This window comes from Plectrocnemia conspersa, unplaced genomic scaffold (genome assembly GCF_051122295.1).
Source record: "Plectrocnemia conspersa isolate PC_06_02 unplaced genomic scaffold, ASM5112229v1 ptg000002l, whole genome shotgun sequence".
Taxonomy (NCBI): Eukaryota; Metazoa; Arthropoda; class Insecta; order Trichoptera; family Polycentropodidae; genus Plectrocnemia; species Plectrocnemia conspersa.
The window spans coordinates 19,245,242-19,272,405 of NW_028277166.1; the positions used below are offsets into that span (position 1 = coordinate 19,245,242).

General features: G+C 30.7%; 2 protein-coding genes and 1 long non-coding RNA gene across 10 annotated transcripts in view; 2 read left to right on the forward strand and 1 right to left on the reverse strand.

Moving 5' to 3' along the window:
- Positions 1-4,350, reverse strand: part of LOC148237979 (uncharacterized) — a 34,300-nt gene extending 29,950 nt beyond the window's left edge. The window contains exons 1-2 of one of the 2 annotated variants that reach the window (XR_015808917.1): positions 4,201-4,342; positions 2,710-2,838 (exon numbers count right to left, since the gene is read on the reverse strand). This is a non-coding gene — a long non-coding RNA (uncharacterized LOC148237979). Of the gene's footprint in view, positions 1-2,709; positions 2,839-4,200 lie in introns of both variants that reach the window. The other variant, XR_015808916.1, reaches the window with a different exon arrangement.
- Positions 1-27,164, forward strand: part of Camta (Calmodulin-binding transcription activator) — a 307,476-nt gene that overhangs the window by 23,236 nt on the left and 257,076 nt on the right. For 6 of the 7 annotated variants that reach the window (XR_015808914.1, XR_015808915.1, XM_088181638.1 and 3 more), the window contains exon 2: positions 16,071-16,538. Coding sequence is in view for 5 of the 7 variants with exons in the window: in XM_088181638.1 (XP_088037764.1) it covers positions 16,502-16,538 (37 nt within the window). In the remaining 2 variants the exon portion in view is untranslated. Of the gene's footprint in view, positions 1-4,010; positions 4,151-4,234; positions 4,307-16,070; positions 16,539-27,164 lie in introns of those variants that run through there. The other variant, XM_088181639.1, reaches the window with a different exon arrangement.
- LOC148237981 (endoplasmic reticulum GDP-fucose transporter-like) lies at positions 21,435-25,048 on the forward strand. Its single transcript, XM_088181645.1, has 2 exons — positions 21,435-21,507; positions 23,382-25,048. The coding sequence occupies exon 2, from the start codon at positions 23,390-23,392 to the stop codon at positions 24,401-24,403; it is 1,014 nt and encodes a 337-aa protein (XP_088037771.1). The 5' UTR covers positions 21,435-21,507; positions 23,382-23,389; the 3' UTR covers positions 24,404-25,048.

Sequence of the window (27,164 nt, forward strand, 5' to 3'; positions counted from 1 at the left end):
CACTGTCTGGGTCGACATACACGTGATTATTTTTAAATTATGTGTAGTAAATATTAATATAACAAATATAATAGGGGCACTTGATCTTTTAGTATATATATTTTGTAATGGTATGAGAGTTCTTAGTTCTAAAAAAAACGATAATATAGATACTGTTGAGCATATTTATTTGGTTAAAAACTAATTGCAATAATGAAAAATACATTTATGCTACTTTGGCTTCATGCTTAATTATTTAAATTTCTAAAAGTAGATAAAATACTACAATTTATAGCATGCAGTGATTGAGAAAAGGATTATAAAATAAGGTTTTAGAAGGTCGCTATTGCTGTCGTTGCAATTAAAGAGTTGATGATTTACCGGTACAATTATAAAAACATATCTCCTTAAATATGTGTAAGTTTTTATGTCAGTGTACTACAAGATCATTCAATTTAGATAAACTATTGCGAATGCAATTTGACCCATTACTGTATCATGTTTTTTGGTTCGCTCGATTGTCATTTGGTCAATCTGCATCCAAATAAAAAAGGAAATATTTGTATTAATATTGGGTCATCTAGTTAGAATCGCAGTTATAATATGATTATGTAGCAGATCCCGAAAACAATGCTCATTCGTAAGATTATTGCACCTAGAACTATTATTCACAAAGATATATTCAGAAGTAAATGGTTTTGACAAGGATTTGATACGGTGCTTTCATTGGGATTTGAGCAATCGAAACTTCAAAGAGATTATCCTTTCAGCAGTAAAGTTCAGTAATAATTTACGACTAACAGGGTGTGCATAAAGTGTAACGTTCAATATAATAAGTGAGACGTGAAACGGCCGAATGGATTGATCTTTAATGTAGTGTTTTTGGAGAATGTTTGTGTCGCCAGGTCTTCTATATTGCTCTGACATTTAATGCGTCTCTGAAAAAATTATGTATACCTACAATATTAAAAAAAAAATTAAGTTGATACGTGGAAATAGACTATAATAAATTTTAGAGTGCTTTACAAACACGCTAGCCATGTAATCAAAATATTTAAGAGATCAGTTGTAAACACGCGTGGTAAAAATATAATTGTTTATCTGGAAGTCAAACGAGAACTATTTTTTTCAGCGTACAAATAAATAAAATTTAAGAAAAATAGACGAAAACGCATCGGTTTTTTGGTGCATGCTAAAAATATTATAGTAAACGTTAAATACTCGTGTAAATAGAATCGAACATGTTTTATACGTTAACATAAGCATATCTGGGGTGACCATTATTTCATGGGGCAATCTTCTTAGCAAAATGTTCAGACAATATACCATTTATGTAGTATGTAAATTAATAATACTTTTATTGCCACGGTTTATTTTCTTTTAAATTTAGGACATGCAAACAATAAAGTTTGACGATCACTGAAATATAGGTAAATGTTAATTAGATTTCAATGTGATTTATATCATATAATGATATTTAATATATTTTATTATATTCACCCTTTCACTCAGGTAGTGATTGTATAATATTAGTTTTCTATTGTGGTCTACTTGAAGAATAGATGCTGGATTTAAAAAAATTAAAACTATTATAAAATAATTAATGCATCTTAAAAAAACATCATCCCATATCGACATTGCTCGAAAAAATATTATATTATACAATATCGAGTATGCTGCTGTTATTAGTATTATATAAAAGATGAATAAAAAATAGCGACATATAATTGCCCATGACAAAAGCATACATTTCTCAAGTATATTCCAGTAACATTAAACGACTGTCATTGTGACTTATTAATTGTCATGATAAAGGCAAATGCATTTTAAGTTAATATTAGCCATTAAATAGGCCTTAAAACGTTTATATTTTTAAAGAACGCAAAAATACTTAAATATTAAATAAGGGGTTCAAAGCTTTCACACACATAAATGTTATAGAAAATAAATGTCGCTAATCAACACCATTTATTTTAATTTAAAAAATAATAAATTATTTAGTGTTTGAAACTTTCAATTATTACGAAATTTAACTTTATTTATATCTGCTGCCAAAAACTACAACTCGGTATACTAAAAAAATCAATACAAGCTATTGAGAAAGTACACAGCTGCACAATATTAACTCGGAAAAAGAAATATTTTCTGAAATTAAGTGTTTTACTACCAATATTTTGTTTGTCAGTTATTAGTTGTAATAGTCTTGGGTTGCTATGTTAAAAAACCAAGTTTTAACTTAAAATAATTTAAAGTTGCTCGTTTTTAATATTTAAAAAAAATTTAGAAATATTTTATTACAAATATTACTAAATATTTTAGATATATTTGAATGACGATTAGATAAAAAAACGAGCAAATGTGTTCGAATATTCAATATTTGGATTGAGATATCTAGTTCACACTATATAGGAAAGTACTATTATATCACTTGTAAGTATATGATAGCTGTACATAGTGTAACTGTGAGAGTCTAAGTTCCACGAATCAATTAAGCCAGCCAATTATACACAAAAGATCGTGCATAAAGCCAACGTTTGCACAATAGCGTTTTAAATAGAAATAAGGGCCATTATCAAGTTCCTTTAACATCTAATAAAGGCGTATTCGAAGATCGTTTCACTTTATTAAGATATTGCACACAAACATTAAAAGTTAACATCATTTTCCTATACTCGAAGGGTATGTGAATTAAAACATTATAACCTAATTGACTGCCTGAGCTTGACTAACCTTGAGAATTTGCCGACATCTGTCCTCCTTTGACCTGACCCATCGAACTGCACAGATAACATTACGAGGCTCATTAGAGACAGCTTTCTTCTACTTGATGTTGTGATATTGCATCCAATGACGAAGCGACTAGAAACATTAACATCATAGGGTAACAATTTTGTAATACTACTATTCTACCGCGTGTAAGGAAGAAAATAAATTATTCAATATAGCTGCAGATACTTTATTCATTTGTGGAGTTTATAAGTATGTTAGAAAGATAGAAAAACGCACATTAAGATACACAAAAACACATAAAGATACATTACAACGCATCTAAATATATTTTTGTATGAATTAATAAAATAAATTGAATATAGAAAAGACAATTTAAAATAAACCACTTAGACTGAATTTTAGATGTTTGAAACATAGCTAGTAAAAACACTATGCTAAAACAAACGCATTATGCACAAAAAAACTAAATTTGAGGCGCAGCTGCATATAATTTTTTTTGTACTTTATCAAGGAAATTCGTCATTCTCGCCTCAGAATTAAGGAAAAACATACGTTTAACAAAAATATATAATGTCAAGTGCTTTTTACAGCTATATTGTACCTTCATCGCCACTAACTGTGGATGGAACATTGCACAATTTTACATTCACATATCATTGAACTCACAATTGATAAAGAGCAACATGTATGTAAATATTAGATATATATATATATAATACTTCCGCCGATGTAAGTATGCTGTATATAGGACTTGATGTTAAAAATATTAAGAGATCTTCCAACAGACTTTGGCAGCTGAGACAGTATTCCAACTTTAAGCCCTGAATTTGGTTAAAAGATACTTTCTTGTAAAATGTATACAGCACATAAGTGAAACACAAGGTTATCTGATAAATTAATTCTCTCATTAAAGGCGAATTAAAATGTAATATTATTGTAATAGTGTGTGAGATCGCAACGCACGAGCGAGTTCTGTAGCAACAAAACTAGAGCTTAGAAAGACATTTTTACAGGAGCTCAGTGAGTCATGATAAAGTGCTCTTAAAACATACTTCCTCAGATATTCGATAGAAAAATATTATTTCCTCAAATATTGAAATTTTGAAATGTCTTGAAATTTTTATTTATTTTCATTCAAATAGTATTAAATATTTCATAGCACTGGGATTCCATATTAATCAATATAATATGTATGCCCATGATACAACAAATATTTGTGATGTTATCAACGCTATCTAAAGCGATAACCTTCATATCTAAGTAAGAAAACATACATTATATTCATATTACAGTTGCTTTTTCGCAGTTAAATATTAAACCGAATATCGAAAATAAATCGTGGTCACAAGAAGCGCCAGCCGTATAAATACGGAGAGTCAGTTTGCGCTCGTGTGGGTGGGTCGATTGTCGTTCGCCGAGCCAACAGTTTTGACAGATGAAAGTGAGGTTATGTCACACGTTCGGCGGCGGGCGGTGAAACGTCAAACTTACCGACTAAACTTTCTTCGTTTCGGATAATTTTCAGAGTGACGCATTTATATGTTGAACGATTAAAACTGACGACGGCCGCTGGCACCAGTACTCGCGTAATATCAAGGTAGGAAAATGTTATGAAAAGCGGCGGACATCTTGTTTTCCCAAATTGGTCATAACAACTGTTAATTCGTTCTTACGTTTTTGAATTTTAAAAATAAATATATGTTTGTGTTTTTTTATTTTGGCCATAACAAACCAAAATATGCATCGCGTTGATAATAAATATTAAAATTATGGTGGATAAATATTCCGTCGTAACGCTTAAGTTTCAGGATAATTTTCCTGTTGTGGCAAAATTACCAAGTAATTTAAAATAAGGGGGAAAAATTGCACGCGTGTGAAAATGTGACGGGAGATCTAGTTTTACGTATTTGGTCAAGTGTTTTAAATTTATAGCAAATATTATTTGATGCTGTTTTTTATTTTGGCCATAACAGCAAAAATTGTGCAACATCCTGATAAAAAAATATTTTTATAATTGTGAATAAACACTCCAAGTAATATTTTAAAAATGGTGAATGAATACTAAATAATCAAAGTTTTAGAGTGATGAATGACGAACATCTTGTTTTACGTATTTGGTCATATTATATTGTTTTTACCAAAGTACTTGAACATAACAGCTATAAAAACGCGTTCACATTATTTATTTATTATATTGGCGATTTTTGTTTAAAATTACTTACATGTTTTTCCTCTCACTAACTTGGGGAGCGGGAATAAAATTTCCGACTCTATCTCCACCTCTTTTTTGTATATCGAACTCACATTCCTCTCTACATTTATATTTTTGGACTTTTCTGATATAAAATGACACATGATTGCGTTACAATATGGTAACAATCAACACATACGATAAAGTACTGTGATACTCTAAGAGTCTTGACTGGAAGTGTGGGATTTGATGGCATTTTATTAATTGTCAACATACAGCTGGAGTTGATTATTTTATTATTGAAAATTTACTTCAATGGAAAAATACATGACTGTCAATATAATTATCGTGTATAAATAAATTTGTTGAAAAGGAGACGCTTGTTTATGTATTATAATTTTGATTGTATTTACATTTTTTTTCATTTCATATTAAATATTAAATTAAATTATCACATTTAAGAAATATTCTTGCAAGCAGCTAATTGACGTGCAACTTTTTTTTTACTAAAATTTGCTTTTAAATTAAAATCTTAAGTATTTCGCTGCGCGGCCTAAAAGTTCAGTAATGTGTTATAAAATAGCATTGATTTTTTAAAAATTTTCAAAGATTTTTGTCCAGTTATTGATTACAAATTGAAGAGTCATCTCTGTAGAACATCCCGAAACACCGATTGTTCCGCAAACAAAATATTATACCTCTCTATTTAATTTACGATACATATTTCATCAAAACGTTCAAGTTTCGCGTTCTATTTTTTTAAAGATCTATAATATTTAAACTGGTACTTGCACGCACGCAAAAAATCAAAGTATTAAAAAACGATGAAAAGCGGCAGACATCCTGTTTTATGAAATTGGCTATAACATTTTTTCCGTTGATGCCTTTTAAATTGCAAACGAGACGAAACAAACATGTGTTGTTGTTTTTTATTTTGGCCGTAACAGTGCAAATTACGCGTCTCGCCGAAATTAAATATTAAAACAATGCACGATAAATATTTCACCGTCAATGGTTTCGCGTACAATGTACACGTTTGTGTGTTTTGTTAAACATATAAAGCGATTACAATGCGTAGAATTGTATTTTTACATTGTCATTTAAAAATAATCTTGCCTCGTGACTGGGACAGTTCGTTTTTGGCAGATACTGGCGGTGCGAGCGCATTGAATGAACTCGATATTTACATAAACGATTTGTGGGATACTGAAAAACAATCTGGCGTGTCCAACACGTTTTATTTTGCATTTTGGTACATGCTGTTTACATTACAGGTACGCATGTACATAAACTATGCTGCTCTTAAATTAGCTCGTAGGAATCTTTGAGCTATATTTGCTACGAAAAGCTCCTTTCACCCTTAAGCTTATTTAAAATTAACCGCTTTGCAGGCTTCAAGTAGTTCAGGAGAGACAGATTTTCAGCCCACTAGAGTCGTTGTATTTTGATATATTAAAATAAATCATACTAGACTAATATTACTAAATTTATGTAACTTTGGGTCAGAATAAAAATCAAATCTCGGTTAGAATTGTATTAACAGCCTGGTCATATTTATATTATTCAGGGTCAGAATAAATATCGAATGGTAAAAATAAAATAAAGGATGGTTATAATTATATTATGTAGTTTTAGATGAGCGATAGAAAAAAAAATATTGTTAAGGATTGAAATGTATTTAAGTGCATAAGAAAGAATAGACAGATAAAGGTGTTTGTTTAGCATCAAAAGTCTAAATTATTTATTCTTTATCTTAAACTATTATTTTAAACTTGATGGTTTTTGTTACTGTTACTTTTTTTTCTTAAGTATTAAAATTTTTTGCTACCTATTTCCACACGGCTTCAACGTAGCAAAAAACTATTTTTTTATATATTACCTAATGAAATAGTACTATTGTATAAAATATATTAAGATATCCTGTATTTTTATTTTAGAATACAATATAACGCATATAAAGTTAAAATTATTATTTGAAAAAAATCAATATGATAAAGATATTTTTTAGCAATCGACTATTGATGATTATATTCATTATAGTGAACATATTTACATATATTAAATTAATATTACATTTAAGAGTATTATATTCATAATCAGATGTGATATTTTTAGACGAAATGTGAAACTGAAGGGAAATATGTAACACGAAAAGCGATATAGGCACATAAATTGTGCATGTCTCCAATCGTTAAACGCTAACGGTTACGTATCGCCGGCATTTTTTACGTATAATCTTACCGCTCTTATCGCAATGGCTGACGCTTTTGGATAAGCAAATGTTCAAAATGTTAATCAAGCGTACTGCCCTGTGGGGTTTCCTTTGCCTTCGTCTGAAATTTTACGAAAAAATCAAACCAAGATAGATGGGCTGGTCGATATTTGAAGCTACGCATAATATAGTTTTGTCTCGGTTTATATACGACTGGGACCCTCAGGCTATTCGGTTGCAATCCGTGAATATTCATTGTCTTAATATCTTAATAATGTAGTTTCATTTTCAACATGGAGGTTATGTTGGCTGAAAGTGTCACAGGAGATATGTGGACCGCAACGCCGACGTCAACCCCTTATTTGTGTAATTAAATCTACATCACTACACACTCGCAAAAGGTTTCATTTTAACGCGAGCAAGCGTACGAATATTATTTGGTTAAAAGGATGTGGCAATGTATCATCAAACGGATAATGAAACATTTCGTCAGATATTAAGATAAATGTGAACTGGAAAAATGTGTTGATCTAAATAAAATTTGCATTATTTTTATATTATGTATAATATATACGAAAGATACTTGAAAAGTATAGATTCAAAAGTTCAAAATATAAACATTTTATAATTACAATTTTTCTTCAATTTTTTTTAATATATTTATTTTTGGTAACAGTTTTTGTAACATTTTAGAAGATATATAAATTTAATATATAGAGAAATGTAGATCCCGCTATTGGTATATTAAAATGGCAGGTCAGGTTTTATATCGTAGGGCATTTGTTGTCGAGTCGAGTTGTATTATTGTCGGCTGTGATTTAGATGGAGCAGCTGGGATTTGTAAAGATGTGTTCTCGCAATGTTATTTAGACGATCTGCTGATGTTTCTCGTATCGATGCAGTTTCTTAGTTCGTTTCTACTTTTTTTACTAAAAAAACATTTTAATCAAAAACTATCACTATTTTGTTATTAATTTACTTTTTATTATTAAATAAAAATTACTATTAAAATCAGAATATACACGTTTTTTAACGCATGAATATGAACGTTTCATACCTGTAAAATGACCTTAAAACAGCATACAATTTCACTAGCACCTGTCAGTGAAATTAAATGATTAATAGTAGAAATATATATTTCGATATGATTTCAATGAAATTCAGTCAAAATGTATTTTTACTGATAATACACAATCATTAAGATATTTAATAGTTTTACAAATTTATACATGTTAATATTTTAATGTCATAGCATGTGTAAACAACTATTTAGCTTTAGTTAATATTTTTTTCAACATGGACGAAGTTCAAACAAATTTAATTGTTCAAAGCTTTGATAAAAATACTAATGTAATCAAAATTAAATATTAAGATTTAACTCAACACGTGTATGATTTGAGATAGTAGACTTTGAAGATCGTGTTTGAAACTATTTCTCATGACTAAATGCATAGGTCTAATTATGATCAATATCACCGCCAAATACGTGTTATTGCATGGAATATGGGAGAGCACGCGTTGCGTGTTGAATATGGCTTTAACCGATATATGCCTACGGACGTACTTAATACGCGCGCCTACTACCGGCAAAATACTGCCAAAATACTCGTATCCCGTACGTTAAATTAAAAGTAAGATAATGCATATAAGAATTATTGTCACTCGCTTACGGGCAGGATCGGAGTGTTATACAAGTGCATCGCTTATTTTGAGCTTACGAAAACATAAAATCAATGCTAGTAGACAAAACTTCTGTGTAAATTGTATGCATAATTATACCAGTGACAAATAAGAAATGTTTCCACTATGTTACTCTCTTCACTACGAAGGAAATGCTTGTAAATATTAGCACATGTTCTTCAGATATGTTACTTTAAGTTACGTCATAGAAATTGTGTTACGGGGTAATTTATAAAGCGTCCACCGTAGCGCGCTACTGTCTGCCAGGATTCCATTTACATATCCATGGCGAATATTGCTTTGGCCACACATTTACATTGCGAACCGCGTTACGTGTACGTTTCAATTAAACAGGGGCCCCGCGAAATTCCTCATCGTCCGTGATGTGCCTTTGTGCTTGGTTTCGTCACGTTGGATGCTCCAGATTTATGATACGTGGCCATATATTCTCTTGCGTAACCCACACCCCATTGCTACATATCGCACGAATAAAGGTAATCTATGCTTTGTCTTTTGCTGTTAAAATTTTAAAAAATACGGTTTTATTTAAAAGTAAATCCTTAAATATTTTATTAGGGTTTATTATTTCATTTATGTAAATATTCCGTCACAACATGACAAGCATTATTGCAATTCGTTACGACAGGGTCAACACAATCAACAACTACTAAGCAAGTAGCGAGACAAGAGATTGAAATTTATTTTATTAATTATAAAATATGATCACAGCTTACAATCAATATATGCCACTATGCATAATCTACTTCGATTGTATTATAATTATTCATTACGAAATTATTCTCTGAGATTAGGAACATCAAGAAAAATGTTATCTGTGACGATCACTTACAATTAAAATTATATAATACTCACTAATTTTGATCATTTTGGTATTTAATTTATTAGTATACCTATATAAGTAGTCTAGTTTTTTTATTTAAACGTTTATTTCCAACGCGAGTTTTTGATACCCTTTCATAAATAATACTTATAGATACTTTCTGAAATTTTTCATGCGTTCATCCTTCGTTAAACGCTTATATTTTTTTCAAATAAGTTTATCATTGACAATAAATGGCATTTTTTCTTTTCTTTATTATTTATTATTTTTTGATCTTGCTTGTTTATGAAGTCGTTGATATAAACAGAAGTTTTTTTATTTTGCACAGAATATTGATCAATGAATTAAGATCGCACTTCTAGAGTTAAAATTAATTGCGTCTGAGGTCTGGTATAATCTGCCATGTCATAAGTATTTAAAATTGAGGTATTGTATACTTTGAAATGTGCTCGCTTAAAATAATTATTTCAGGTACTGAATCCGGTATACACACGCCTACTAGCTGCGGTACCTCACGTAGTGAAAGACCGACAGTTTCTGTAAAGGTAATCCAACTTCAGTTTCTGAAATTATTGGAAAAAACCTACTAATTCAAGAATATTTTCAGATTTTTTTAATAATCAAACATTTGATGAATTTATGAAAAATTATAAAAAATAATATCAATTAAAAGGCTGTCACTGGATCTTTGGCAGCAGCCGATCTTATCGATGACTTTTTCGTACATTTTGAGTGTTATCTCGGCTATAGTTAGTTTTTAGGTGCTCAAACGTTTCGGGTTTGTTGACGTAGACACGACTCTTAGCGTAACCTCTAGCCTTTAAACATTGTAACGGCGTTTAATCGCATAATTTTGGCGGCCAGTTGAAATCACCAAAACGTAAAATAATACGACATGGGAACTTTTCACGCAAAACATCCAACGTTGCTTCGAAGTTGTACAAAAAATTATCAGTATCATGCGACACATTAAACTTTAAACAAGCGGGATTATTGACAGCTGTCTGTCAACATAGGAAATTCGAATTAGATCATACTATAGTTATGATGAATGCTTTATAAACATGTTAACTAAGATCAAACAATATTATGTTTCAAATGTGCATTTTTATATGCAATATTAAGTTGACTTAAAGCGTGTTGGGTGACACAGATAGTTAAATACAGTTATTTAACAACTTAAGAAGTCAAATAAAAAACAAATTACACAATACAACACAAATTAAAAAGAGTTTATGTCTTAATAAAACGCGAAACAGTTTAATCGTTAAAGTTTGTTTCGGAGGATTGCTTGTCATTCACATGCTACATTCACGTTTTGCTAATTTGGATAAACTGTCAGAAAGTTGGTGTTTTATCAAATAAATGTTAGAGCATAATAAATCTATAATTCGTTTATTTTAGAGTTATATCTATAGTATCTTATATTATGTTTTCAGCAAAAAACCCCCTATCCTATTATTAGGAAATGTTTTGGAATCCTCTCTTAAGCGAATGCTTAATGTTTTGTAAAGCAAACTTTCCCCTGTAACATTTTTAAAGTGTCATTTATAACGTTTATGTGAATGTCAAGTATGTAAACTACCATTAGAGAATGCCTATTAGCTTTGAGGTCATCGTAACTCGCCTGAAACCGGCAACTACTAGGCAAAGTCGTCACTTATGTACCGCAGGGGGTGCGTTAGAGGAACGAATTATCAAGTCATAGATATACAAGGTGGTTCATAGGTCGCTTTACTAATTAAAACTTTAAATTAAAATATTAGGTAATTTTAATTATAATATTAGGTAATACCCGGTTCTTTTTATTTTAATATAATACTTATTTTTTTAAATTAAACATGTGTTGTCACACGATTTTAGTAATTTTTTTTTATTTTGCAAAATGGATTTAGAAATTACTTAAGCCCTTCCGAAGATAGATTCGGTGCTTCCAAGAAGTCCGTTAAAATCACAGCAACCGTAAAATGAATTATGATTGAAATTCAAGATAATTCATTTATGCTTGAATTACCAAGTAAATAATCACTTTTAAAAACTGAAATATTACTTATCCCCTCTCTCAAAACACTGATAAAAAAAGTTTTTAATTATCTAGCAGGTTTCCCAGTGGAACTGCATACTCTAAATTACCTCCGCCTTGCTCGCACATTACAATGCTCGGGGGTTAACAACTCGTCATCTAAAAATAGCTACAATATTTCTGGAACACACATCTTCATTTAGACGTATTTATTTCTGACGTCGTGTATTGCACTATAGATAGATCGATTCTGCCATTCGCGAACACATCATTGTGGAACGCTCCATTATAATCTCCGGTTACCTACTTCTAATATATGTTTGTAGACATGTACGATTTCTATCAATATGTGTCAGTTGTTTCTATGTAATTGCGATGAAATCAACTTGACCAGTTTCGTTCCATGGGGCAATTGTGCCCCGTTGTTTCCTGTTTACACAGAAGGCTTTGTGTTTGAACAGGGCAGTATTAATTGAATGCTTTACGGTTGTGTTCTGATAGATGACTGTGATTGACGGCAAACATGTGCTCTGATCGTGTTGTATCTTATTGCATTGTTTTTATTTTATTTTGTATTTAAAAGTATATTAATATAAGTTGTTTGATTTTTTTTATTAAAAATTACAGACCTTTCATTGTGAGAATCTTCTCCAATGTTTTGATCGAGCTTCTTAATTTTTTACTATTATTTGTGAAGGACAAATTGTAAATATAGATCATTTTATGTTATATTTTTACATTATTAAAAAAGTCGATTCATTATTAATTACAAAAATTTCTCCAGAAGTATCAGATTAACAGATTACACGTATGCTAGTTCAAATAACCTCGCAGAAAATAATTATGCGTTTAGTGCTATATTCCAGTGTCAGACCGTGAAGTTTTCAATTCACCTCCTACAAAAATATACGTATTCAGCTCGACGACTTTATTTAGAAGATTAGTAGAAAATTTAACTATCTATATCTAGAAGTCATCATAATGTAAATTTTCTGCAAAAATTCTGTTTATTTTGACGAATTATTTTTATGTTTTTCTTAGGTTAAAAAATTGGACATACAAAATATTACATACAACTGATCTTAATTTACTTAAATAAAATAAATATAACTATTTTCCTACTTTAGAACCATTGTAAGTCTATTGCAAGATATAGGTGAATCTATTTTAAAGTTTAAAAGAAAAACGATCTGCACGTTGCACTAAGATTGATTACAATTCAAGAAGGAATTTTCTTAAAATTTACGATGCAAAGCAGAATATAACTTGATATTGCAAAATATTTTTCATATACTGTTAGATAATCTTATTATTTAGCAATTAATTATTAATTAGATTTTGCCTAAAGCAAAAATATAACAAAAAAGTTTATATGAACTACAAGAAAATCCATTATATAAGGTAAAGATATGCTTGCAAGAAAAATATTATAAAACTAGATTTACGATCCGAACAATAAGCTGAATTTGCCTCATGATTTATAGACTGAATATAGCGAAAACGCCAGTCAGTGGCGGTACATCACCACAACGGCCGTTTCGAGCAACTAAACCCGCTTGATTTCCCACCAAAATGGTTTTTGTCGCTTTTTTCCACACGCCCGATTCGACCCTGTTTTCCCGCTATACGCCCCTTTATTACATCATGTGTGTGTATATGATATTTGCGTCGAAGCACATAAATCGGCCGGATTATATCTTACGACCGGCGACAATTAAGATTAAATCTTTATTGTCGGTTATTGTGTTTGTCCGTCGACACAGTGTGTGCATATGTGTCTGTTTAATTAAATATAAATATTTGGACAGATCGCTGCGAATTTGCTTTTATTTATATATATCATATATATTATACATTAGTTGTTTAAAAAGTTTCAGAAAACTTTAACAGTTTTAGAACCGAGTGGTGTGACTTTGTCAGCTGACGATAAGTATATTGCATAATTTATATATGAATATCAATATGTAGATAGATATAAATCAGGATTCAGAATCGGGCGATGGTTTCAAATGTTAAAGAGTCTAGATAAATCGAAGTGAGTGTGTGTCTTAGTTATAGCGAACCTTTTTATATGCTTTTTGCGGGCAGTTTTGTTAAATCCTGATTTAATAAAGCGTTATATTAGTAGCGTACTTTTAATAATATGACAATTTAAAAATTGCGATTTTTTGGCACATTTTTCGGTCGCACGCAAATATGCCAGCTCTACATGACAGCAGCCGCCGCGCGTACGTCATTCACGCCCGTCGTCCGGACATCATATGACATTTGTAGCAGTGTGGCCGTTACACGGAAGTCGGCGATCTCGGTCGACTTTAGTTCACCTTCGGTTCGGACAACTTCTAGAGAGTGTAGTGCAAGCATAAAGGTTGAGATATAAAGTGCCTTGCTTAAATGACGTTTTCTTACGTATAATTAGGAAATTATGATAAGAATATGGATTATGTAATAATGACATATCACATATGTGAATATTTTTATTGTTTATAAAGCTGGGTAGTGGCATTGGAAAAAAGCGAATAAGTGGTTACCAAAAATAGTGCAAAATATTTTTGATTACCTGTGTTTGTATTTGCTCGTTGCATAAGATACTTTTTAGTTAATTTAAATAATATAACATGAATGCGTACTTCGTATTCGGAAATTTGGGGGTGTAACGGACCCAGTTATATGGGAGATTTTTACGATATGGTCGCTCTTACGCCGGGTAGGAGTTTTTATTATAAACTTTGCTTAATAAATAATTAGACGGCAACGTTTTGGCAATAAAGGGATTTTGTAAATATAATTAGGCGTGTGTAATTGGAGTAATGGCAACGTTGGCATTATACACATTCGAAGGTTTCGGTTCAATGTTGTCTAATACAGGGCCGTTTTTTAGGGGCTGTTTTTATTATTATTCTGTAAAATGTTGACTTCGTGATAGATATTTTTAAGACTGAAAAATTCGGTTTTTTGTCAATACTATAATTAATTTATATTAAATCGTAATAATTAAAAATTATAATGATGAGGCTGAACTTCTTAATTTATATACAGCAAATTTCTATAGTTAACATTTATTTAGAACATCGGCTTACACATATTTACAATCAATTAAATATAAGTAACATATTTTTTGTTCTTTAAAACCTTTCACTGTTATTGAGTCAGAGCTCCAGAGATATTTTCATGGTATTGAGTTTCTGTTAGTTTATATAGTATTTTGATGTCGCGTGAAGTATTTGTCTAAATTAAATTAACGCAGTAACACAACTTATTCTGTTTATGATTTGTTTAGATTTTGAAATTTCTTGTTATGCAAGTTGAATAGTCTATAAATTATTACTTTTAATCAAAATATGTATTATACATAAATTATATTTTCCATAGGGAATTAATATAATTAAAACTTTTGGTAAATTTATTCTATTTATTTTCCGTTGATTTTTCAACGTTAAGAACAAGGCTTGATTATATATACATTTTAGTGCCCGATTGTCCTCTAAATTATTATGTATAAAATTTGGAAATAATATTAGTAGAATCATTTTTAATTCATGTTATTGAGAACTTCCTGGATTCATTTGTGGAAAAACTGTATTTATTCGTTAAATTTAATAGGTTTAAATTTTTTATAGGTAACGTGGAATATCATCCAGAAATAGAATAAAATATAAGTTTGAATAATTAAATCCGATCGTTCCGTGGCATGAAGCTGGCTGCATATAGTTTATTACCGTTAGGAGCGAATATCGTGAATTATATGCTCACTTTGAGAAAGTTTAACGGGAACGACTAAAATAATGGCTGACATTATTTTTAAACGAACTGGCTTTCGAGAACTGATATTTTATGGAAGATTTCAATTCCATATCAGAGGTTGATGTATTTTATTTAAATTTATTTTATTTTCAACGTTTTCCGCTTTTACCTTCTTCAAAAGTTAATTGATTTTAAGTTAAAATTTTATTATTTTACTTTCATCATAAGTTCATCGTAAGTTGACTTAACCGGAAGCACATAATTTATGCAAAACTAATATAACAGTTGCTCTAACTACACTTAAAATTTAATAAGTAGAAGTTATAAATCATATACACATAAATCGGTGACTCAGCGTACGTGCCTAAGTGTGAGCGAGTAATATCTGCATATAAATATATCCACATACATAACCATATATTTTTATTGCTATTTTTGAAAATTTAATTTAACATTATCTATCGATAACAACGTTTATGAAATTAGTTGATTATGTACCATAAATAATTAATTGGTTGCGCAAAGGAAACATTTTGGCTTTTCATGTAGGATTTTTGTGTTTTCTTTTATATTTTTATTTTTCTGAAGCATTACTCTATATAATAATTTAAATTTTATTTTAAATTATTTAAACATGTTTGTTAATTTCTACTTTTTTATTTATTTACAGCTGAACGCGAAGAAACGATCTTAAGCGCATCTAGTACTTTAAATCAACACTATTAAACAAACCTAACCTAACCTAAGCAACACACAAATCGGGGTTCGTTCTCGTACCGTTCGAGTTTACCGCTGACCTAACTGGTGCGGTACGTTGTGAAACTGTGGTGGTGTAAGGTTGTGGAGGAAACGAAGCAATAGCGGCGATCGAAGCTCCAAAAAGCAGCAGGAGCGGCAAGACGGCGCCAAGGACTGGTGGTAGACTGGCGGTGGTGGTGGGATGCGGCGGTGAGCTCGAGGGGGGCCGTGGCGGGGTTCGGGGTGGCGGCTGGAGGCGCGGGCGCGCGCGCCCCCGCCTCGCAATCTGCTTATCCCCAGCACCAGCACCAGCACCATCAGCCCGCTACTAGGCACCATCACCACCACCACCATGTCGTCGCCATGCAGACGCACGTGGCCAACACGCCGCTCAATGCCAGTGAGTACCTACTACTTATAAAATCTTTAACCGCGTTCTGAACGATGTTGCGATGTTTTACTAATCACATGTCTAGTAAAACCAGAAAAAACTACTGCCAAAAGTTACGTCCCTTATTCTTGCCGTCAAGGGTAGGAAGTCAGCGATCGAGAACTCCTCATCCAATTTGACAATAAGCTCGTCAACGCAAACATAAGTTCGACGATAGTGATGAGGAGTTGTTATAATTTTTATGTTATGGTGCACATATTTTTAAGTAAAATTATATTTTTACTAGTAGGAATATAATTTCACTAACTAACACTAAATTAATCAAACGATTAATTTATAATTTCACTGGTATCAGTAAAACTATATTTTTTCATGTATGCTCAAAACATTTTGACCATAACAAGTGATGTGTCACCCTAACACCGTTAAACATCAATATGACAGTTGCCTTTGGGTGCTACGCAATCAGCTAGATATTCCTCTCCAATTCTTCGAGGCACGAGTGCTACACCAAGGGTCCCAAAAAATGTAAAAAAATTGTAACGACAAAAAATAAGACCAAAATTATGCAATTGTCATTTAAATGATATTGAAAAATTAGACCTGCAATCTTTATACAACCACTTGAGTCTCACATCGTTGAGCGAATACATATATGGCCATACACTTACAAAGACTTCCACAGCCAGCTTTGATGACATTTTCCGTCAATTTTTAAGGGTCTCACTAACCAAGATTTGGTCTTTATGGTCACTTGTCTTTTGTTTTTTTCCAGTTTTTGGTTTTGATTTGTAAGAAACACATTCGTTGAACCGCTTCATAGCATTTTGGACAATGTGTCGTGAACGATTAATGTGTTTACTAATTCACCATTGATTCAGTCCTTACGAATGTAATACAATTATATTCGCTCTAGTAACAACCTCCCTTTTAACATATCTTCAAGGTTTATATAATTTAATAATTGTTTTTTTTAATTTCTACATCATTTATTGTACATTGAAAACGCTTTGCTGAGTTGTACTTATAATTATTTCCTTTACGCGAATCCTCCTTAATTAACTCTTGAGTTTAATGAAACAGTTTAATCCTGTGAACATAAAAAATATTTGTTTTATGTAGTCAGCGTTTATAACGTTCTTGCATAATAGTATTTTCAGTTTTAAATATATAATCTCTCTTTTCTAAATATTTAAAAAAAATACTTTTACGAAATTTGTCTGTTTATAAAGATCTTAATATTTCTTTACACCAATCGCTTTCGTAAAATGGCCCTTAGACTTTTGTTGTCACACCTCTATCGGGATAAATCTTACGACCTATATCTTCTATAATTCTGGTCTAAACTTTAAGACAAATTTGCATATACCCGGTCATCATACTCTTGTATATTATAATAGGTTGTCCTTTCACCGTCGCCATGGCAAAGTGCTATAGTGTGACACCACAAGGCGCAATAAATCGGTCCTTACAACTTTAATTAAAATAATTCGTTCTTTTGTTAAGCATTAGCTAGGGTATACAAAATGATGTATCTCACTAAGACCCATCATTGTCCGCATTGAAAATGAAAGTATATTAATTTAATTAAAATCTAAAACACATACTATGCCAATGATAGCTCGCGTGTGACGTTATTAAGTCATAAAGAGATAAGGAAATCAATCGCGTGTTATTATTTAGTACCGTTAATTTTTAATATAAAAAACAAGCAAGCAGACGTAATAGTTCTTCGTAAACAAGGTACGGACCCTATGCTTCCTTCTAGTTAATTACCTAGTAAGTTTTTAATTCGTCATGAAAAAACTATTAAAAAGAAATTATTTTAACAAATTATTAATATTATTGTCTTTCCTGATTAGCTCGTTCATAAACTGTGGAATCTTTCGAATTAAAATAGCTTTTTTTTTTAGTAATTTGTAGGCGTCTTCCAACGTGAAATTTTAGCACCTTTGCTATTTACGAGTGACATCCTAACTAAATCGCACATAGATGATATCACAGTTTTATTTAATGACGATACAAGCATTTTGTGTAGATATTTAAGGTTTTAGTCTGTTTTTTTTTAAGAATCAGCTTCATGCCCAAGACTTTTATATATTAAGGTTCCTTGGAATGATTTTTTATAAAATATATTTTGATGTCTAAACATCAAAAAGATTTTTTCTTTTGAGAAATTATATATAATATTTTGTCTAAACATATCATAATAGGTAATTTCTCAAAAGATCTGAATATGGTTGGATATTATGTATATATTATGATGAAAAATGAAAGCCCAGACATTTAGAACAGTCAAAACATCGTTCAGGTAACCGGAATTGCGATAGGGCACGAGTGTCACTAGAAATATTATTTCCCTCAAACTCAAAGCGTGATTCAATTGTATAAAACATTCAAACGCGCGGAAACGTGTCCTAGGGGCAAAACCTCTCTCGGTTTTGTGTATATTTTTGCGGTTTATGCCAGGTGAGATGATAAATGAAGATAAACGACGACGAAGTTACCTATGAAACGGGAGCAGACACGTTTCATACCTGGCTTTTCTTGCGTGATATAATATATGTATCACTTGGCACGTGGACGTTTCTTCAAGTGATATTAGTTAATTCAGAATTTTTAATACAAGTTTGAACTCGAAAATATTGTATAAAATAAACAGTATTAGATATATAGGTGATAAAAAATCAATTTCATTGATATTTATAAAACAAGCAAGATTGAAAAATATTTTGTGTATGAAATGTCAACACACTTGCACGAAATTTTTGCATGGAAATCGTTCTTGATTAGGCAATAAATATTATTGAAATATTTTTACAAAAAAGTGTATTGGTGTTTAATATAGACGGTGTTATTGTGCCAAACTATAAAGACACGCAATATTATTGACGGCATGGTCTTAAATCAGTTTACACATCGGCTGCTAGAGCAATAAAATATCACAAATAAGAATATATTAGCATGTTACTGCAAGGAGTGGCTGTAAATTAACCTAAAAATATTTTTTGTAGCAGGCCGGTAAAATTATAAAAATGACCAGCGCTTCAAGTGTCTTCATTTAGATTTCACCGAGAAAAGGAAGAACTTAATGCAACATACAAAAGAGTTCTGATAAAAAGTAGCTTCAATAGAAAACATATATTTCATCACTAAACAAATTTCAAATGATTTTTTTTAAAAATGTCACAAAAATTGTCACAAAAATGTTATATCATCTTAAGCTTCTTCTTGTTTCTTATAAAATCTTTGAGAACTGCTTTAGATGTATACTTAAGAACAAGCAGTTGTATATGTTTTATCAAGAAAATTAAACCATATGGAAAGTTCAGCGTAGTACAAGTGTTAAATATAATATTTGAAGAAAAAAATCTTAAGAAATATTCCTGAATATTACTCAAGCTTTTGATAAGTTGTGGCACTTTATTTTTAAAACACATAGTTTGTTTTTATATAACCATATAACATAGTTATACAATAAACGCTTTTACACCATTAACAAATTTATAAGCTATAGCTACATTAGGAAACGATTAAATGATCTACATATAAACTAAAATCTTTTATTGACAAAGTCAACAAGTAGACCAAGATATGGCGTATCAAATTAAATGAGACTCAATCTCAGCATATCAATTTTACAAATAGAATAATCGATTCGTTACCGATAACGATCAACCGAGAAGCCGTACCGTATGTCAATACCATAAAGTAGCTCGGCATGACCTTAAACGCGAAGTTAAAATGGAACAAACTAGTGAAAAATAAACGTAAAGAACTAAATTATCTTTTACTCTGGAGACACACCGAAATAAATTTAGAATGTATACCTAGAGAAATACATGTATAATGCTCACATATACTCCAGTAGTGTTTTGTGGTAAAGGCGTCACCAAGAAAATACACTAAAGAATATTTAGGCTCCATCTAGACTTGATAATAAAGAATACTTAATCAGAAACGTAGTCGTGGTCTTCTGCATTGGACCACACCAGACTGTCAAAATAAAAGCTGTTGATTTTCTTTGGATTTTGAAGGGTCATTGCGTTGATGCAATTTCCGACTATAGTTCTGATGAAAGTAAAGTGAATTTCTATGGCAGCGTTCTGGTTTATAAATGATCAGGGCAAGAGATAAACAACCTACTTTACTTTAATTCATTAATCAATATGGATAATTAAGGGCATAACTTAATAACCGTTTCTTTTTCGTTTGTTTGTTTCGTATTTGAAAACATGTAGAAATTATAAATTTTTGTATTTAATTTGTTATAATAATTTCTTTAAAAACGTATTAAATACAAAATTTACTAATTTCAACAAAATAATTTTAAATGAGCTATTTTGTTTAGTCCTTTTCTAACAAAAAAATCTGAGATGGACTTTGAACAAAAAATTGAAATTTCCGAAATGACCTTTTATTTTTAATTCCTGCAGCAATTTGTGATCAAAAATTTCAATATGCTCTTTTTGTTTTTAGTGTCCGCATTTGATATTTTCTAAATTTGGTCACCATAGATTATTGGGGTTTTGTGTTTTAAATATACATATATTTAAAATAAATGCGGATTTTTGACGTTTAAAATCTTATAAAAGCCTTTATTATGTTCAAATACGTTGAATTTACATTTTTTTATCTTTGCTGAACCAAATGATTATCTATGATAATGTTTTATCATTTCTTAACCTCTTTATGAAAAAAAAATATTTTTATCTATAAATTCGCATAGTTTCCAAGAGTTCCAGTTTTTTCCAGGTTTTTACCGTCCCGTTCAAAATTCTCAACTTTGCCTATCACTACTTACACTATCTGTATAATTTACGATTACTTATTTTTTATACTGGCAACATTTTCGTAATTGACAACTGCGAAGCGCCTCTAGTGGCGCGATTGTGAACGTCTAGTGCTCGTCGGTCGACGCGATCGCCTTTAGATGGTCGTGTCGTCGGCGCTATATAAAAAAAAACACATAAAAAAGGTAAATATACATTCAAAACTATATCCAAATATCGCACGAGATAAACAGAGGCATCTAATACGACTTATAAACTTATAACTAAGTGTCAAAACGATCAAAAGGAGCATCAGACATATTTTTTCTATATTGTTACGACATTTCAAGGTTCACCACTTCATTGTTGATCACAGCGAGCGTCTAGTATTTTTTATGTGTGTTTTTTGTGACGTTTAACGATAGTTTTCGGGCGATTAAAGCCCGTTCGAACATAACCTTCAAAGTTTCTGTCAAAGGCCGGCCTTGGAAATCCGAGTAAACCCGAACTCACCCGAGCGCCCGCAGACGCGCTCGACTTGTTTTGACGTTTTAACGGGAGTGGGGGGCAATCGATGTTTTTTTGTTAATATTTAATGTGATCGTTCATAAAACGTACATTTGTGTTGTATATATGCATTTTCCGATATTCATTATCGTATTTATTTTTTATTAAGTGTAGCCGAACTAATATTTTGTAAGTAACCTTTTAGGCAGATTTCGATAGAAATACTATTGCAGAGTAATAATACATATAAGAACATTTGCAGAGAGCAAAATCAGCTTTGATAAAAAAATAATCGATTGAATATTTTCACGCTTGCACCACCTCGTATTTCAAAAAAAAAAAATGCGGAAGCTTGTTAGTAACTCTACAAAAAACTACAAAGCTAATTTTTCAGAAAAGACACAATTCTGACAAAGTAGTATTTTTATTATTTTATTTCCAAATCTATTATATAACTTCTTTATTTTTTTAAGATATTTAATTTTTCTATGTAGCTGTCATTTGGCGGACCTGAATGGCTAATGAATCATAAAAATTTAATTAAAACATAAGTTCAATAATGTTTTTTAACCCATAGGACGATGAGACTACGCCTAGCGCGTTTACTATCACATATTAGAAATGCTCTCAACGCGCCAGGCGCGTTGTTCGCTCGAACCCAGTCATTTCTCGGTTATTTGTAATTTATGTCAAAACTATTTTTTTTAATAATTAAAAATTAAAATTATTTTACTTGTTGTGTGAAATAACCTTTACTCCACTTGCCGTAACTTTGGCTTTAAACATTGCAGACGTGTTTATATATAAAAATACGCATGCACATGAGATGGATTATTAAATTAAAAAATAAATCAATAAAATTAAAAATTCATGTATAATTTTTCATATAGAAATTTACATAATTTTTAGTTTATTTTTTTTATCACACTTACTATACTATTTAAATTGGCATTTTATATTTATAATTGTTAGTTTACCTCAAACTATTTCTGCGAAATGCGAAAATTTTTTCGCTAAGTGGCCAAATCTATATCGACTAGCTTTAATTAGAAATCATCAAAAAACTTTGCGTTGCGCAGCCAAAGATTTTTTATTCAGTGGCAGCTCTTGAGAACCTATTCTAAAATCACTATAATTAAAAGTTATTTCACTATAAGTCATGTAGTACTTGCGGTACGCTTTATTATATTAATATGTTTAAAAATTCGTATTATTCATGTTATTATGTTTAAAAATGATTAAAAAATATTTCAATGATGATAATAATATTTATTAAATTTTAGTTTAAAATTTAAAAAAATTTGAGTTACGAAGCAAAACGCGAGATTATTAACACATCTTTTCATTTAAAGTAATATTCGTTTCTTGGGTTACACTACACTATACCGGATTCTATGGTACTTCTATTAATAATTCCTCTGATAGTATTACACCAACACGCCTAAAAAATATAAACTATTATTTGAAGTTTATAATGGTTCTTCAGTAAATCATATTAGATTGCCTCTTGTTAATCATAGTAATAAATGTTATACTTTATCGATAAGTTTCACTGTATGTATTTTTCTTTTAGTTGTTACCATGAACGTGAAAGCAGCGCTCGCCATCACCGGCGTCTTCGTCGGCTGCTGCTCCAATGTAGTATTTTTGGAGCTGCTGGTTAAAGAGGATCCGGGAGTAGGCAATCTTTTGACTTTTCTTCAATTCGCATTCATCGGACTCTATGGATTTGTTTTCACGGCCAAATTTGGAACCGCGAAGCGGCATATATCCATGAAGGATTATATATCTCTGGTGCTGTTCTTTTTCTTGACGAGCGTCGCCAACAATTACGCCTTCGACTTCAACATACCCATGCCTTTGCACATGATCTTCAGAGCTGGTTCTTTGATGGCTAACTTGGTCATGAGTATCATTATATTAAAAAAGAAGTACACGCCTCTCAAGTATTTATCTGTGATAATGATCACGGCAGGAATTGTGATTTGCACCATTCAATCAGGCAACTCAGTGAAAGCTCACGGGTCCGAGAAAAGAACTGCTGAAGAACACGAAGCCCTGAAGGCGATGGACGTGTTCTGGTGGGCCACGGGGATTGCCATTTTGACTTTTGCTCTATTTCTATCGGCGAGGATGGGTATATTTCAAGAAACCTTGTATCAAAGGCAAGGAAAACATCCGTGGGAAGCCTTGTTCTATGCTCACGCGCTGCCATTACCGCTGTTTGGATTTATTTGGCCGAATTTGTGGAGTCATTGGGTCATCAGTGGCGAGAGTGCCCCTATGGAGCTGCTTTTCGGAATACCTGCTGCAAGAATCTACATGATTGGAAATGTTCTGACTCAGTATATGTGCATTAGTAGCGTCTACGTCCTTACTACGGAATGCGCTTCTTTAACTGTAACTTTGACCGTGACTTTGAGAAAGTTCGTTTCTTTGATATTTTCTATTCTCTACTTTAGAAATCCATTCACATTAGCACATTGGATTGGCACTTTGTCCGTGTTCATTGGAACTATGATATTTACCGAAATACTTCAGAAGCTAGTCTTTTATCTTATGCCTTCTAAAACACAGAAAGAAAAAGTAAAATAATGTGATCATAAGAGAAAGTAGTTATGAAGCAATAAGTAGTTTAATTGTAATAATATAATCTAGTTTCTAAAAATAGTTTGAATAGAGATTCTAAAGCTAAGAGTTAAATTATGATAGATGTATGTAAATAAATAATTATTTAAAAATTAAATTTCTTCTTCCATTACCATAATTATGCATTTAAATATAATTCAGGTATTGCTAAAATAATCAACATGTGTTTATTTTTTTACATATTCCTTTCCATATAATATAGGGATCTTGATCAAATAAATTTTTCATTGATATGTAGATTATTAAAAAATATTTATAATATTATATATTTGTGATCAATGAAATATATACCGATTTTGTAGCGATTCAAATCGGGTCAATTGAAAAATAATATCGGTTAGTAAATTAATAGTATTCAATTATAATAAAACAACTGTTTTTGATACGGGTCTATTTTGATTGACTTTGTCGTAAATGTTTTATTAAAATGTATGTATGTCAGAATTTATGGGACTTGCCATATTAATTTTTGATTAAGGCTAACAATGTATTGTTTTACAAAGCATTCAACGAAGAAACGAGTTTTGTATAAATATATGTATTTGTTTTGTATATTTGTATATTTTTTGTAATACAATGTTTCGTTACCAACACTGTTTTTTTACTAAACACTTCATTTCATTAGAATTTGTTTTAATACTAATATAAGGAAAGTAATGAAATAAGTATTATGCGTGAAAAATATTTTTTTGAATTATGTACTACAATATATAAATATATAACCAAAAGGATAATATCGATTTCTTTATAAAGAAACATATTTTAATTAAAATTATTAAAATGATTCAATAATATTTATATTTGCCTATACATATATGTATGTATGTGGTATATTTGCATCCGGTAATCGTGTTTATACTTATAACCGATTAAAAAAAATTGTGTCGGAGGCAACACGTTCACTACTTTCTCAATTGTGTTTTTATAATATACAACTTTCAGTGGTGTAGTTCTAAAAAATAATACCTAAACGCTATTTCCATTTAGGGGTGATTATTTGAGCTCGGGGACGATTATTCTAGGTATTTAGTTTGTTGTGCTGTCGATGATAAATCAATTGAGCTTGAACCAATATTAACAGATTTAACAAATCATGCTCCACTACACCACTGACTACTTATATTATTATAACTGCATATATTACGTATGGTATGGTATGGGCAGCTTGTTAGGAAAATATTATTTTACATTTTTCTAGATAACCAAGTCTGTATGTTTGTCACAAAAACTTTCATTAACCCAAGATCTTAGGCTACAATTTTTTGAATTAAGTATTACTTATGCCATCAGCATATGCACACATTTGCTACATGTTGTGCATTACTGATCGTTTTTAACTTTGAAGTATATAAATATTAGTTTGCATTTACTTATATATTTTCTTATTTTTCCTTTTTCATTATATTCGCACATTACCTAATATTACATCTGAGACATAAAGTCAAGGTAACACAAAGTGCCTTTATTTCATTTAATAATATGTATATTTTCCACGTAATAAACTCACCGGGCTCATCCTCCATCATATTGCTCGTAACTCCAAAGAGAGCTCAACCCCCTTTGGAGTTACTAAGGCTTTAAAAGAGTGCGACAATATGAGAGTTATAGGCTCTCGACGTTCCCTTTGATGGATCAACACCACCTCAAAAAATAATATTTTTCGGCGTTTCTAAAAAAACATATTACATTAGACGTATAAAAATATATGGAATATAGTTATATGGACATAATATGGCAGTGCGTATTTGGTACAGCTTCCCATTGTTTCTGAGCGGGTTTTTATTTTGGCAATATATCTAGGCGTTTGGCTCGGATTAGTGTCTGAAAGAACATAGAAAATGGTGGTTTTATCAATTTTTATCACACGGCAGAAACATAGTATGTGAATTAGTACAATATTGCGAAGCACATATGATATAAATTATTTTTCAATGATCAGTTTTCAATGTTAGCAAACAAAACTTTTTATTCTAGGTAAATACTACATATTTTTTTAATTGTTACATAAAGAACCAATATAGTTTGTTAAACATATTTGTAAAAAAAAAATAGAGCAATCAGGTACATTTTCATTGTAAAAAATATTTTTTAAATTGTACGTAAGGTATGTTTATTAACCTGTTCACTGCCACGCGCATGTATACATGCGTTGATTTGTCGGGCCTTCAGCGCCAAGCAAATGTATACATGCGTTCGTCTAAATCCATGTTTTTAAATGAAACTAGATGGAAATGACTAGCTATAATTGTATTAAAAATCAGTTCGTATTCTTACTAAGCGGTTACAATATTATTATTATAATAATTTGAGCTAAAACAGTTCTATATATAGATATTAAATGATGAATTCGATTGTCTTTTTTTTTGCGAAATTTTTTTTTTTTTTACGTTAATTTATTAACTGTAATTTGATCTAAATAATATTTTATGTTCAGTACAGTGATATAATCATCATAATGTTTTAAAATCGTTATAGTTATTGCCATAATAATTTATAGTCAATAAATTGATATAATTATTATAATATTTTATAATCGTTTTAATGATCTGTGAATTGGGCAAAAGTGTTTTGGACTATTTAATTTTTTTTATGACTTATTTCTATGATGATTTTATCAATTAAATTACTTTTATATCTACAATTAGAGAGATTAACTTATACTATCAATCATAAATAGGGCTAATTCGATTTGCAATAAAGCGTTTTA